Genomic DNA, 14,936 nt, shown 5'->3' on the forward strand with positions numbered 1-14,936 from the left:
GCTTCGAAATGATGAACGAAGATGGACATGTACAGTAATGCTGGCAGTAATGCTCCGCTAATGCTGTCAGAACGCGTACACATCCGCTTGAAAGGCCATAAATTTGGCGCAATCTGCCAAGCAATCCTCAAGGCATACAATTCATACAATTCCAAGTGAAAGTTGAGCGAGTTTATAGTTTACGCAATGAACATGTATAAAGGTAAGAAAATAGGACATCTGATTTGGATGACTATCGTCCAGCAGGATGAGATAAGAGCCATTCTACAGCTGCGTCCACATTGCCTAACGTGAAGGACAACGACAGTCAGAAGCATGAACAAACAGGATTGATTTCAATACTCGCTTCTGCAAGATAGATGATTATCTAAGAACTCTTACCTCCAGTCATTTGCAATGCTCGAATGTTTTCAGGTGGCGAGTACTGCAATGAAAACATACGTTAAAAAATTATGCGATTCAAAAACACAACTATTAAGTACTCACAAATCCCATTTCAACAAGTTGCCTTAGCTGCACTTCATATAATTCTTCTGGGGGCCTTTGCGGCTGACCAGGTATAGTAGCAGGAGCACCAAAAGGCATTCCTCCACCACCCATCAACATTTGTAACAACGCTGGATTCATAGGTGGCATTCCACCTGGAGCTCCAGCTGTTGGGGATGTTCCTGTTGCGTCTCGGGCACCTGGAGCTCCCATGCCACCGGCTCCCATACCACCGAGCATGGCAAAAGGATTCTGTGCCCCTGCTCCCATCGCTCCCATATTAGGCGTTCCACCCATACCACCCATTCCTCCCATTTGTTGCATCATTGGTGCCATAGCCTACATTCAATATAGATTAGATGAAGCGTAGGTAAAGCTGAGATATGACCGGTCGCGTTACCATAGCTTGTCGAACAACATTAGGATCAGACATCATTCGTGCGAAATCAGGTGACGACATCATAGCTCTCATTTCTGGTGTCATCATGCCTGCTAATTGAGGGTTTGAAGCGATCATGGCGTCCATGAATGCTGGGTTTTGCTAATAATCACAAAGAGAGGAAGAACCTGTAAATACAATACATAGAACTGATGATCTTAATGCTCACTACGTACCATCATTTGAGAAACTTGTTGTGATACTTGTGGGTTTTGTAGTAGATTTGCCATCAAGTTGGGATCCATCGCTCCGGCACCTCCCATACCCATTGGTGGCATGCCGCCCATTGGAGGGAAGCCTCCAGCACCAGCACCACCTTGTAATGCTGCGAATGGATTGGCCATGAATGGGTTTGGAAGTGGTGTTGTATTTAGGCCTAACTCGTGTTGTTTGAATGAGTATATACACCGATCGTATTAACTCTTCAGACAGTGGGTTACCTGGAGCAGCAGCAGCGGCATCCCTGTTCTGAGTTGTTGATTGAGCAGCGGGAGTTGCGGTAGCTGAAGGGGTTGACGTAGAAGATGATGCTGCTTTAGGTGCTGCTCCTTTCACCATATGAAGAGTGTTTCCTGAGAGAAAGAGAAAGGGAATAAGGATAATGTATAAAGTGAATCTGATTTGAAGCAAAATATACCTTCTTGAATCTTGTAGATTGACAAAAGGTCATCGTCCTTCAAAATGCGACCACTGTATATCAACCTCTGCAATACGAAAAGAGTCAGTTTGAGGTAATAAACAGCTAAATACAGAGTAAAAGGGACGGATTGCGTGCTTACTTGTTGAGCAGCGGGTGTTGGAGTGGGTGTTTCTGCAAGTTGCTTTTCGATCTTTTCCTTTAGCGATAGAACCGTGTCGGATTCTTCAAATGAAACAGTGAGCTTGACCTCAGCTGGGCACTTGACTGTACAGTTCACAGGCATGACTTGTTTACTTTCTTGCTATAGCTGGTTTGAGTTTTGCTGACACTTACGTCGGCGTTTGATGAAGTGGAAAGAATTGAAAGGAACAAAAACATGAATCAAGTGATTCGTGGCGCTGGTGAATATTTCGTGTATTTTCGCGTATACTGATTGTTGCTTATTTGCCAACCTTGAATCTTGTGTCATGTCAGCATGCCAGCAAACACAGTAGACACGCACTGCCAGCGAGACAAGTTTGATTTTTTAGCTATGGCATAACTTTAATAAGAGACCCATGAAATTACGTTTTTTTACCATATTAAATTGGTTTTGCAACATTTGCCTCGTCCGATCTTCAACATCTAAGCAATGGTCTACCGATCCATCATTGAATTGTAGCCTTGGAGAACGTAATATGATGACTTACAGGATACAACAAGTCTGATGTATTATAGCTGGAGATTACGTTGAGATTACAGGTGCAACGAATGGTGGACATGCAGCTCTTTGTTGGACGTACTCGTAGCGGCTGCCGATCTAGCAGTAATACTAGTAACGACAACATTTGCAACCGAGCAGTAACACCTAGTAGCACCACAGTCCTGCCGTTAATCGACAGGAGGAACCAAAGGTGATGAACTTCTCAATTGCAATAAACCTAGTACGACTATGGCAGCCTTGTAAGTACTAGACACAACATCGCCTTCAGCAGCAAATGTACCAGACATCGCTGCATTGGATGTAGACGAAATTGGAAGCTGGTTGAATCTTGTTCGATTGGGCAGCTCCTGCTTGAAAGGTTGCAATGAAACTGCCACACGTTTTGGCATATCAAGGCTGATATTACGTCAACGGCCACATTCTCCTGGTGCGACCCAATATGATGACACATAAGGTCGAGATAATCTAAGTCGAACATTCCTAGTTTGAGAAAAGCATCACGCAATGACAGGTGAATTCCGGATCCAGCTCAGTTCAATAGATCACACTCTGGCTTTGAAAATCTAGAAGCGCAAATCCAACATTGTCTCGAAAGCAATGGCCAATTTGGTCTAGATGTGCGGTCTGTCAGATGCAATATAGGTTCCCATCGTTTGACATGCGACTCACAGGTGGAACGAGGCGATATAATCCATATGACTTTGAAACATCATGTTCCTGTTCCTTTGACAGGTCAGTGACCTTGCTGGGCTCTGTTAAAGCAAACGTGAAGCGCCCCAACTCAGCGAAAGACGCGCTGTCATGGTGTAGAGGCAACATGCCTCGCTTCCATCTCTAAGATGGCTAGTTACGATGAGACACGAGTTCAAGTCTCGTTGAAAGGGTTTTTAGCTGGTTGTAGTCGAATAACGTTCAGCACAATAGCTCATTTCTTTGTCGTTGCAGGCGAGCATTTCCTTGAAATGCTATCAGTTTCAAAGCCTCGAAGCAATGACGGTCTCTTCACCACAGAGACTTGGGATTGTATTCTTTGGCGTACACACCCACATCTTGAAGCATCTCGCCCTGCTTTGCTTTGTTGTGAGCTCCATTCTTGTTACGTGTTGGGAACCAAAATAGAAGACTCGAACATCGACGATATTATGATGTTGCAGCTGCTGCTTTGAACTCATCTCCAACAAAGCGTCCAAGAGTTTGAGAAGAAACACGGTTGGCCTAACGCCAGCGGCAAAAATATGCTCGTGATTCCCACTACGATAGTGAGTAACTGCGACGTACTGCAATACGAAAAATGCCAGTTTGAAGCAATAACTTACAAAATGACACTGCAATTTCTGATCCAAGAATTGCAGGCCTTCAATATATCACAAAATCACTACCAGGAGCGACAGGACGCCACTGCAACATTTCATCGAAAACTGATTCGATACCAGGACTGATGGGAGAGTAGGGCCTCTGTCAGGTATCGGTGTTGTTCGAATTCGCATGTTTCCCTAGACTTCAAATGCGAAACTAGGTGGAATGAGTCAAAAGGCGCATCAGTAACGTCTCATCGCAGAAACCATCCCTATTCTTGTCCTTTAGACTTATCAGTGATTTCGTTGAACTCTCTTCATCGAACTTGAAACTGAGTCATCAAAATGTAATGGTGTAGGGTAATCATGCATCGTTGCCATACAATATGTGTCTAGAGTCGATGCGACACAACTTAAAATCTCGCTTGAAGCACTGAAGTCCAGCTAAATGACATTTTTTGCAATCACAAAGTGAGATTGTCGCATGAAACTGTTGCGCTGATTTCCGACGATCTTGATTCTGAATTGTGCTGCTGCCCCCATATTTAGTACCTATTTGCCAGAAAGTGCTTGAACACTTGAAAGCCAACGGACTCAATTGCTCGTGCAGCAGCTGCACTGGAAGAGTCAAAGTTGGGTTTGTCCACACAGGCTACAGGTTTCTGGCGGTTCTCATTATGATGCTTTGCAAGACCTAGATACATCAAGTTGAAATGTTCAATCGTCTGAGGTGGTAATGGCAGACGAGTCCGTGATCCAATAACGTATCACTAGCTCTCAATCTCACATATTTGGCACCGATGTGTATGAGAGAGCAAAGTTAACACTCCATTGATATCTTATACCAGTCCAGGTCTAATAGAGACGAGTGGTTCTTTTTAAATACGATCAATGGGGATTGAGTTATCTGACTTTTTAATTTTCGCCTGAAACCAGGCGGATCAATTCAATAGGTGCACCACGTACATCCGATTGTGAGGCACTTAATCTCATCTTTTCTCCTTCGTTCGACAGGTAAGTTACTTTTCTGCGCCGTCTTATACCCAACGCGAAACACCTTCTTAAAGAAATGAAGCGCTTTCATGGTGTAGGGGCAAAATGCATCGCTTCCACCTTCAGAATTGCTACGATGCGACACGAGTTCAAGACTCGTTGAAAGCATTTTTGATCCGTCGAACTTGCATGATCCCGTAGTTGTGCGAGCACAAATCCAGACAAGAAGAGTAGTTCGTTGTTTTTGTCGGTCACGTCACACATTCACTGGTTTGCTGAAGACTCCGTAGGATCATACTTTGGTGTCCACAGTACTTTGGGTTTCAACTCATTTGCATATGTGCCTCTCGTCTTCAAACATCTATCACCGATGTGCATTGTTGCGATGTCCATCCTTGTTACGTGCTGGATAATAAGAGCTAGGAGACTTTGAATTTGATGAAATCTTGCTGACTAAGGAGATTGCTGCTATGAGCTCATCAGCTCGATTGAAAATTGACCACAAAAGTTTTGGCGAAACCAACAAAGTTGATATGACATCAGCGGCGACATCCTCCCGGCGATTCTCAATAAGATAAAACACAAGATCGACGTATTTTAGTTTAACCAATTCTATCTTGAAAGAAGTGCTTCACGTAGTGACAGATGAATACCTGATCCAAGAGCATAACACACGCCTTCAATATCACACATTCAGCTCCGACTTGCATGAGAGCGCAAATACAACAGTCCATCGAAAGATCATGCCAATCTAGGTCTAGTTCAGATGTGTGGTCAGATCCAGTTTTTTTGTTTGATTTCTCATGATTACAAGCAGCGAAACATGGCGAGATATACAAGAAAGTGCATGAATTACATCTGATTGTGGGACATTGAACTCCATCCTTGCTTCTTTGACAGGTCAGTGACGTTTCTGTGCTGTATTAGCCCATCTGGACGAATCACCACACAACGATGACGCGCTTCAATGGTGTAGGGGTATCACGCATCGTTGCCATACCATATATGTTTAGTTCGATGCGACACGAGTTCACATCTCGTTTGAAGCTTTTTTCGGTAGCAATTTGCTCCAACGACGAAAGATCGCATGTGGGTACAAGAGTGATTTTTCTGTATACTAGTAACAAACACTTGAGAAGAATACGGTGTAAGAAATATATTTGGTTTAGGTAACAAAAGTGAATCAATCTCATCAAATACATCGTCTTATATGAGGGGGGCCTTGTAATAAGCAGCAGCCTTCCAAACGATACCAGCGTTTAAAAAAAATAAGAGAAAAAGCTCATGAAAGACAAGGGGAATCAAGAAAAACAATTTGCCAAATATGATACACCACCAACACCCGATTTTCTATACATATTGTTTCTGTGGAGACACCTCTTTTGTCTTCTGAGATTGGGTCGACTCAATTAACGGTAGTATTGATTGTTGTTATAGCCTTGGTTGCCATAACCTTGCTGCTGTTGTTGTCCTCCATATCCACCTTGTTGACCATATCCTCCCTGAGCGTATCCTTGCGGCTGCTGCTGTTGTTGATATCCATATCCACCACCACCACCTCCTTGTTTGTTGTAGTAGTAATCTGAGGCCTCAGTGCCCTCCGTGTATTGTGTTTCTCGGCGCTATGAAACATAATAGGAGTCAGTACAACATATCAGCAAAGTAACTGCATACAACGAGAGCTATCCTTACACTATCGTAATCATCCTCGTATTCCGAATATCTACCCATATCGGCAGGCGAGTACACTTGCGACGAAACACGTTTAGGAGCAGCTGGATTGCCATATGGTGCTCCGGCATGCATAGCAGCTCCAGGCTGTCTAATGGCACCAGCACCATATTCGTCTGGATTGGCAACGCAGACCATTGGGAATGCACCTTGTCGGCCAGTGTTTGGATTGTAACCCAATGCCCAACTATTAGAAAATAAATTAATAAGTACCGAGCAAAAGACATGTTGACGGATCGCATGATGTATGGACAACTCACCCATCATCAAAGTTCTTAACAATATAGATGTCTTGACCAGGCACAAGCGTCAATTCATCAGCAAGACTAGAATTATATGGATGAATAACTCGGACAACTTGTCGATCTCCTCCTGCACCACCACGCGGTGATCCTGCCCCTCTACCACTTTGTGGTGATCCGCGTCCATTTGGTGGCGTAGTAGGTCGTCCATTCTTTTGTCTTCCATTGTCATTAGGAGGCGATGCACCACGCTTATTATTGTAGCCTTGTTTATCCATCATGGCGCTATTATTGAATTGGTTGAATTGGTTGTTGTAGGCATCCATTTTTTGGTCTCCGTAGCCAATAGAGTCAGTTTTTAGGCCATTCTTCTTATCCATTGTGTCAAAGTCTGCGTCTTCGTCACGTTCACCGTATCCTCCCTGGAAAGAATTTAATATGAGAAAAAAACGTCGATAATGAACTGTAATCATGGTCACCTGAACGTTCAAAGCACGCTTCCTGGCAGCACTCCTCCTGCTCCAAATAACGCAAGTGGCGATAACAGCTATTACTACGACTATCACACCAGCACCGGCACCAATGACAATGAACTTGTTGGTGATAATCCAATTTAGAATCGGACTGCCAGCTGACGGCGGACTTGCAGTAATAGTTCCATTAGCGACTCCGGCGAGAATACCGGCACAGCATGGTTGATCGGCCATGAATTTACAGTATTGGGTAGCTGTGTATAAGTCACGGTAACCTGTATGTGAGGAACAGTTTAGCTGGCAATCTCAAAAAAATGCAGTATATGAGAGTTTGATGGTGCGACACTCACCACAAGCAGCAACCTCAGGTACAGTCCCCTGAATACACGAACCACTATTAATAGCAGTGAGCGTCTGCGTTCGATTACAGTACGAAATCATATTATTCAAAAGCGCCTGTCTATTAGCATATGACTGAGTGCCGGCAGCAACAGCAGGACACGCATTTGTATCCATGAATGCCTGAATATACGATCCATATGCAGCTGCACAGTGTGCTGAACAGAGCGCGGGTCCACCGGCTGGGAATGTTGTTCCTGCTGGAGCCACTGATGACGCTTGGCAAGCGCCAGCCCATGAGTCGTGGAGGGTTGCATAGCACCAGAATGAGACCAAGTATAGTGGGACGTCTGCTCTAAAGTATACTGTGTTCGCTGAGCAGCCCATTTGGGATACTAGGGAATTTGCAATGTTGGACGCTATGTTGGAGTTGATGTTAGCAAAACAAGGGAAGGTGCAAGCAATCAAGATGACAGTATGGCTTCAAGTACAGGCAAGCTTTCCAACATGACTTGTGCCATCACGGCTTTCCTTCCACCCCCCAAAAAGCTCATTCAAAGAAAAATTCAGTCTCCGGCATCCAACTCACAAGATTGAAACTGTGTAGCAAAGTAATTGTTGAAGCTAGATTCATCCTTAAAGTATGTGCTGTCTGCAGCAACAGCGTAACCAGCATAAGCACTTCCACAAACTGAATTCGCACTCAGTGTGAAGCAAGATTGTGCTGAAACTAGGGTGGCGGGACATGCAAGCACTGCAAGGAGACCTAATATGGGCCGTAGCCTCTCTCTGTTCCTCATTATGGACCTTCTTTCAGGATGAAGATGCTTGCGGATGGGTATTGAATTTCGGTTGTTGGCCACCGAAAAGCTTTCGACTAGGTAAGAAGGCGTAAGTAATGTGGAGATGAAGGAGTGTCGAAGCTTCAGTTGCTTACTAGCCCGAAAACGTTCGAGTTGACCGAGTCAGAATATTAATGGAGCTCTCTCCGTTGTGGAGGTATTTCAATGAAGCTTTGTGTCTGATGAAGGAAAGAGGGAAAGAGCAAAAGACCGTCAGACAAGCCGACCAAAAGACGGCAATAGTGCTCAACACAGCCAAATGCTTCAGTAGTCCTTAATCGTTGCATAGTTAGCGTGTTTTGTGGTGGCTCTCATTCTAGATATTTATTGCTGCCTTCATTTTCAAAGTTATATGGCTCGAACAAAGTTCAGCGTACCGAATTGCTGTCCGCAAAAAATATGGACATATCGAACAAGCTGAAAAAGCAAGCACATTCATGCGACATTGAAAATTACTTATATATTCTATCTTTACACGGACCTGCAGAGTTCAACCCCATCCAAAGGACAAGCTCAATGGATCTGTAGGGACGACAGTAGCTCTGGCAGCTGCCTTGCTCAACCTTTCCCGTTCTTCAGGAGAAAGATGCAACATTTGCGATACGATTGGCACCATATTCTAAAGAAAGCGAGATTTTTAGATCGTGTGTTGAATCGTGTAACGTTTGCATTTCTGTGAACTGCTGTTACTCACACTGCGATCAGTAGCTTCAATAAACGACAGAACGACGTTCTTCAGATATTCAGTACTGAGATCTTTACTACGACTTTGTTCTCGTTCAGTCTTTCGAATCTCCTCCTTCAATATCTAGTGGTTAAAACCAAGTCAGCTTTGCGCGACCAAAGCATTTCGGCACAGTTACACATTTTTTGCGTCATACCTTTTCTTGCTCAATCAATCTCTGTATTGTAGTCTCACTCTCATCGACCATATCAGACAATGCCTTAATCTGAGCCAAATATTCTTTGTCTCGCATACTCGATGCAGCAGTCGTGGGAGTCCCAGGATACGCACTACTAGGCAGCCTATCATCAACAGACAACAAGTCCTCGAATTTTGTTTGTGATTGACTATGTCGTATGAATGATCTCTGAGCTGATACTCCAGCACCACCATTGACAGATCCATCTCCGTGTAAAGAAGAAGCAGCAGCAGGTCGTCCATCGACAAAATGAGTGTCAACACTCATCCTACGATTAACATCATCAGCGCTCAATGTTGATTTGGTTGTTGCGCTAGCTGCTACTTGTCGTAATCGTTCTAGGTCTGCTCTGGTACGAGTCAAGTCATCACGAGCGCTGGATAATTCGGATGATAATCGTTCTGCTATTGCTTGTAAAGAAGACATTTCTTCTTCTTTACGACGAATGGCTTCGTCGGTTTCGTGCATGGCTCGTCGTGCTTCTGCTCGAACCGATTCTATAGTATTGGCGTGTATAGAGTCCTTGACTTTGAGGGCTAAGAATGAAAAAGACAGTCACAGTATTGCAAACAAAAAAACACAATGGTGTGCGTAAAGGTACCTTCGTCGTGAGCTTCCTTATCAAGCTCAATCCTTCTATTGACAGCATCTAGTACACATGAAGGCCAATCAATGAATGCAACAACCGATATGACAAGACGTTTCATACCTAGTTGGTGCTTGAGCGATACAACTTCACGAGCAGTAAGTTCCAATTTAAGTATTTGAGACTCAAAGACTGCCATTTGATTTGTAGCTTCATCCAACTCTGACTCTGAATGCTTGATACGGCCACGTAAAGTCTCTGCTTCACGTGCAGAATCCATCTTGTCTCTCTCCAACTTGGCGATAGTGTCTTCCAATTCTCGTATGCGAGACTCGGCCAAAGTCGAGCTATTCTTTTGTAATGCTGCAGCTGCTTTTATCTTGTAGCTGGAGAATTCAGATTTGGTATCAGATACTTCTTGTCTGGTTTGACGAAGCTGCCGTTCCTATATCAGCAAAAAGAAAAGTTACCACTGGACATCACGTATTGGTTGGTTGGTGTTGAAGACTTTACCAATTCATCCACTTGAGACCTCCTGAGCTGTCTCTCATCTTGTATCTCGCCAGACATTTGATTCACAGTAGCTACAATGTGACAAAAAAAGCATCAATGATAGGTCTATCGCCAAGCAGCACAATCGCGAAATCTATGCCTTTGAGGTTATCAATCTGCAAAAGCTCTTCTTGTTTGGACTGATGTACCAATTCTAGCTGTGATTTCAATTCAGCAATCTCCGCCTCTTTCTTGCCAATATTGGCTCTATTATCTGAAATACTCTTGTTTGCTGCAGCCATGATTCCTAAACCAAGTAATTATGTGAATAACGTGTAATTGGTTCTTTCTTGCGTGTATCTCTGTAGCGTACCTTTCATCTTCTTGATACGATCATCAGTATCCTGTTTCGTTTTTTCTAGTTCATCTAGTAGTTCATGTGTGAGACAACCCAGAAACGCCTCGAGTCGGAATCTTCATTGGATCTTACCAGTCTTTTGTTGCAGCTGCTCCGTTATTGAAGCTACTTCGGCTTGTTTGGACGCCAACTGGATTTGCCCATCTTTGACCTAACACCATCATTTAAATGTTAGACTCACTTACGAAACCAAATTACCACTCCGCACAATAGTCATGATACCTGCTCTTGAAACACAAATAATTTATCACCAAGCTGCCCATTCTCGAGATTTACAGGTTGTTGCTTGGAAGATTCAGACTGTAAACGAGCAGCTTCAGTCTGAACCTTGGAGAGTTCAGTTTGTTTATCGCTCAAGGACTTCTCCAAACCCTGAACAATACGAGCAGTCTCTTCTTCCTGACGACTCAATGTTTTACGTAGAGATTCAAGATGAGCGGCCAGCTCGTCTTTTTCTTTGCTGACGCTGCTCATACTATTCAGTCTAGACTCTAGCTCTTGACAAAGTGCGTCCTTTTCAGAGAAGCGCTTTTGAGCCTCTTCGAGCAGATTAGTCAGTTCGTCTATTCTATTGGCATAGGCAGTACCATCATCTACTGCTTTCAATGTGCTGGTAGCTTCTCTCAATTGGCCTGCTAAACTGTCCCTCTCGGTTTCATGAGCACGTTTTAGAGCCACGATTTCGCTTTGTGTGTAATCTCGTTCATCATCCAACTTTTGTAACAGCTCTTGTTGAGCCTTGCTGATTTCTACATCTCTTGACTGCTGATCCTTATGTAGCCGTTCCTGTAGAGTCTTGATTTGCTCTTCGAATCCTTGACTTAGCAAAGCAAACTCCTTCTCTTTGGCTTCCAACATGTTTCGCCACGTATCTGACGAGCCAGCGGACGATTCTTCCAAAGCAGTGCGATACGTGGCTTCCTGTTTATCAAGTGCTTCACGATGCTTCAACCCTTGTTCTTCTGTAGTTTTACGATGTTCTTCTAAAGTCTGGCGATGTGCAGCTTCTAGCTGATCCAAGGAATTACGATACTTGGCAGCTTCTATGTCAATATTTTCGGCATGATTGGCCTTTTCGCGTAATTCTTCCAAATCTGCAGATTGTGCCTGCACCATCTGTTTATATTGAGCAAGCTCTGCTTCAAGTTCGGACACATTATTTTGACTCTGATCTTCGAGTTCGACAATCCTAGCTGCAAAATTTCGTTTCTCTTTTTCTACAGCTTCTACTGATTGCAGAGCTTCAGATAACTGGGTTTGAAGCTCTTCTATCTGATCCTGTGCAGCTTCGTCGAATGGAGGAAGAGCCGAGGTAGAGGAGGCCAGTCGACTGTTTAGATCTGTTATTGTAGCCTGAGCAGCAGCATACTCTGCCTTGAGAGTATCCAGTTCGTTTTTGATCAGTATACTATTATCGCCATTGGTAGTGGCACTGTTGAGGCTAGTATTTTTGGCCTTTAAGCTCTCGATTTCCTTGTTCATCTCTGTAATCTTCAGCTTTGCTAGAGGTACTCTAATGTCAGTTATTGACATCACTATACTACCTTCTCAATGATCATACCCTTGAGTCTCAGCTGGTTCAAGTTCTTTTCCAATTCAGACGTTTTAGCTTGCTCTTGCTCCAATAGCTGAGCCTTTTGGTTGGCAGCTTGCAAGGAGCGCTGCATAGTAGCAATATTTTCAGCAGACTAGAGCAAAAGATGTTTTGAAAAAGTCAGAATTGACCAAAAACTGTGTGTAAAAATCAACTATTAGTTACTTTGACTTGATCAGATCGCATCTTTTCGACCATTTCCCTATAGGCATTCAACTCATCTAATAGTTTGGAATCATTTGACACAGAGAGTGAAGCTGTAGAGTTACGTGATGGTGAAGACTCATCACTGTTGCTGGCCTTCAGGTTTTGATTGATTTCGTTCTCTCTGTTTTGGTAAATATAATGGAGAGTCAGACACATAGCGACAAGAACAAGGATATGACAGCGTCTTACATGCTCTTCAGATATCCAAAAACACTTCCCAAGGTATTTGACATTGTGATTTCCCAAATGTGTCTGAGGTGGTCTCTCTGTGATGCTTGAGAGAAGAGAGACACCGGTCAAGTTCAGATTTGGTTAGAATTCTACTGCCCGTGAGTAGCCATTGACAGAGGTATCTGCGTAGAGGTCAAGCTTGAGCCTTAATGTGGAAAGCATTCATTAAAAGTTCAACTCGCTCAAGACTCCTGACAACGACCTCGGAACGTGTTTTCTTGACCAAATCTTCAAACCAACGCGTATTTATAGCTATAATCACCACGAGGGTCGCGATAAGGAGTTCCTTCGTCCTGTGATTTCGAAATCACTCGTTCGTGATTTTGAAAACCAAAACGATGATACGACGAGCGTCCCACGCAGGCTCCTGGTATTCGAAGCAAGGCAAGCAAATATCTCTTCATTTTCCTTGGCTGAATTTGGCATCAACGCATGGTTATCATAGGAGGTCGATTATCAAAGGAACTCAACGCTTGGCTGGACGAGGTTCCGACAACTCCAGAGGCTGGATCATTAGCTTCATGTCCGCTGCCTGTATCAAATGCTAAGGCTATCATCGCCCCGTAAGACGAAATATGGAGAACAGTGTCAAGATTGTCATCCCACCGCAAATCACTTGACTAAAGCTGACATTCTCGAATAGCCACGCTGGATATTCGTATAGTGGACAAGCTGCTGCCTATGCTTACAAGTGCATGGATCCAGATTCAATGTAGGTGCTATTCGTTTGCTGCAAAGGGCACTCGCAATGTCACAAACTAAACACAAAACTTTCATGATGTAGAAATCGTATCTTTATTTTGGGGTAAACTGGTTCTTCGAGTTCTTCTTGAGTGATCTATGAGCTGAAACTTTGAACCTTTGTTACAGACCAAGTCACCATGTATATCTAGACGGTTGTGCCCTGTCCAAATGCGAGAGCTATGAAACACCATTGGGCACGCTAAAGATAGATTCTGATAGTATGAATGTGAACATGTTGAAAGCAACGCAGGCTGTGACACTGATACAAATTCTACCTCGTAGCTGTTACCGCTCTAAAGGAAACTGGCCACTTTGAAGATATGGACGTGGATGTTGACGAGGATGAACATAGCATCGAGATGCACTTGCCGTATATATACAAAGTCATGGAGGGGTAATCTTTAAGCTCATCTGCGCCCAATGGGTCTTTGCTGCAAAAAGTCACGTCCTCAACACACTCAAACTATTCAGAAAAACCAATGGGCCATACACGATCGTTCCAATTCTCGTCGGAGGAATAAGTACAGCCAAAGAAGCTTTATATGGCAAACTCTTGGCTCCATATCTGTCACAACCAGGCAATTTCTTTGTTGTCTCTTCGGATTTCTGTCACTGGGGTCAAAGGTCCGTATAAGTCGCCGATAACTCCCATGGCAGTGTATTCCAGCAACACAATCAAGATACCAACTCAAAAACTTCTCATCTTAGGTTTACATATACGTATCGCCACGCATCTGTCCCATCACCCATACACTCTTCCATCGAGGCTCTGGATCGAGAAGGCATGACTTGCATCGAATCCTTGGATGTAGCCAAGTTTGCGTCCTACCTCAAGAAGACCAGGAATACAATATGTGGAAGGCATCCGATTGGAGTGTTGATTAATGCAGTCGTAACTGCATTCACTGCTGTGACACCCTCATCATCCTCATCTGCTGCTAGTAACAAGACTGGCAAGAAGGATGCTGCTGGTCCTGAAATCAAGTTTATATATTACGCACAGTCGAGCAAGGTGGCTGATGAGCGTGACTCTTCTGTGTCTTATGCAAGTGCATATTGTCTTGGAGCCTAGGCTAAATATATTAGTATGTTGGCTCAATCCGCGTGTGTAGGATTCTCCTTAATTAATGTCAATTCCGCAGGCGCCAATTTTTTGTAATTTAAAAAGGGATGTGTCGGCGAACACTTAAGCGAAAGTTGAATCCTACATCTCAAAAGAGAAATTTTCCATGGTCGTACAGTGGTTAGTATGCATCGCTCTCACCGATGTGGCCCGGGTTCAATTCCCGGCCGTGGAATCAAATTTTTGAACTCTTTGCGACATTTTTTTTTTTCGAGTGATGCAAAAAATGTATTTTAAAGCGATCTATAGCAATAATCTACACCAAAAAGCAGCACCTCTAAATTCATAGACCCCAAATAGGATCCCCCAAACGACGACGACCGACAAGTTGTCGCGCAATACCCTTCATGATACAGAATCCAACACGGCGGAAGACAAAGTTCTGAGCAACTATACCCCGAGCAGATTGCGCGTGAGCCCACGCGGCTTGAAAGT

General features: G+C 43.8%; 3 protein-coding genes across 3 annotated transcripts; 1 reads left to right on the plus strand and 2 right to left on the minus strand.

The window, feature by feature from the left end:
• Window positions 1-232: 232 nt before the first annotated feature.
• Window positions 233-1,848, minus strand: SmJEL517_g03395 (uncharacterized protein; the record flags this gene model as incomplete). Its single annotated transcript, XM_031169323.1, has 8 exons — window positions 233-285; window positions 382-424; window positions 487-825; window positions 887-1,027; window positions 1,102-1,301; window positions 1,366-1,497; window positions 1,563-1,629; window positions 1,705-1,848. 8 exons carry the CDS (start codon window positions 1,846-1,848, stop codon window positions 233-235), a joined length of 1,119 nt encoding a protein of 372 aa, XP_031024742.1.
• A 6,825-nt stretch (window positions 1,849-8,673) lies between these two features.
• On the minus strand, window positions 8,674-12,636 carry SmJEL517_g03396 (uncharacterized protein; the record flags this gene model as incomplete). The annotated part of the gene is made up of 11 exons (XM_031169324.1): window positions 8,674-8,802; window positions 8,878-8,991; window positions 9,065-9,642; window positions 9,708-10,137; window positions 10,394-10,491; window positions 10,558-10,611; window positions 10,675-10,753; window positions 10,825-12,104; window positions 12,164-12,290; window positions 12,362-12,524; window positions 12,593-12,636. 11 exons carry the CDS (start codon window positions 12,634-12,636, stop codon window positions 8,674-8,676), a joined length of 3,096 nt encoding a protein of 1,031 aa, XP_031024739.1.
• Window positions 12,637-13,066: 430 nt separating this feature from the next.
• Window positions 13,067-14,450, plus strand: SmJEL517_g03397 (uncharacterized protein; the record flags this gene model as incomplete). Its single annotated transcript, XM_031169325.1, has 7 exons — window positions 13,067-13,197; window positions 13,278-13,346; window positions 13,419-13,439; window positions 13,505-13,596; window positions 13,661-13,772; window positions 13,850-14,002; window positions 14,087-14,450. The coding sequence occupies 7 exons, from the start codon at window positions 13,067-13,069 to the stop codon at window positions 14,448-14,450; spliced, it is 942 nt and encodes a 313-aa protein (XP_031024740.1).
• Between the last annotated feature and the right edge of the window lie 486 nt (window positions 14,451-14,936).

Source organism: Synchytrium microbalum (genome assembly GCF_006535985.1).
Source record: "Synchytrium microbalum strain JEL517 chromosome Unknown SmJEL517_scf0017, whole genome shotgun sequence".
NCBI lineage: Eukaryota > Fungi > Chytridiomycota > Chytridiomycetes > Synchytriales > Synchytriaceae > Synchytrium > Synchytrium microbalum.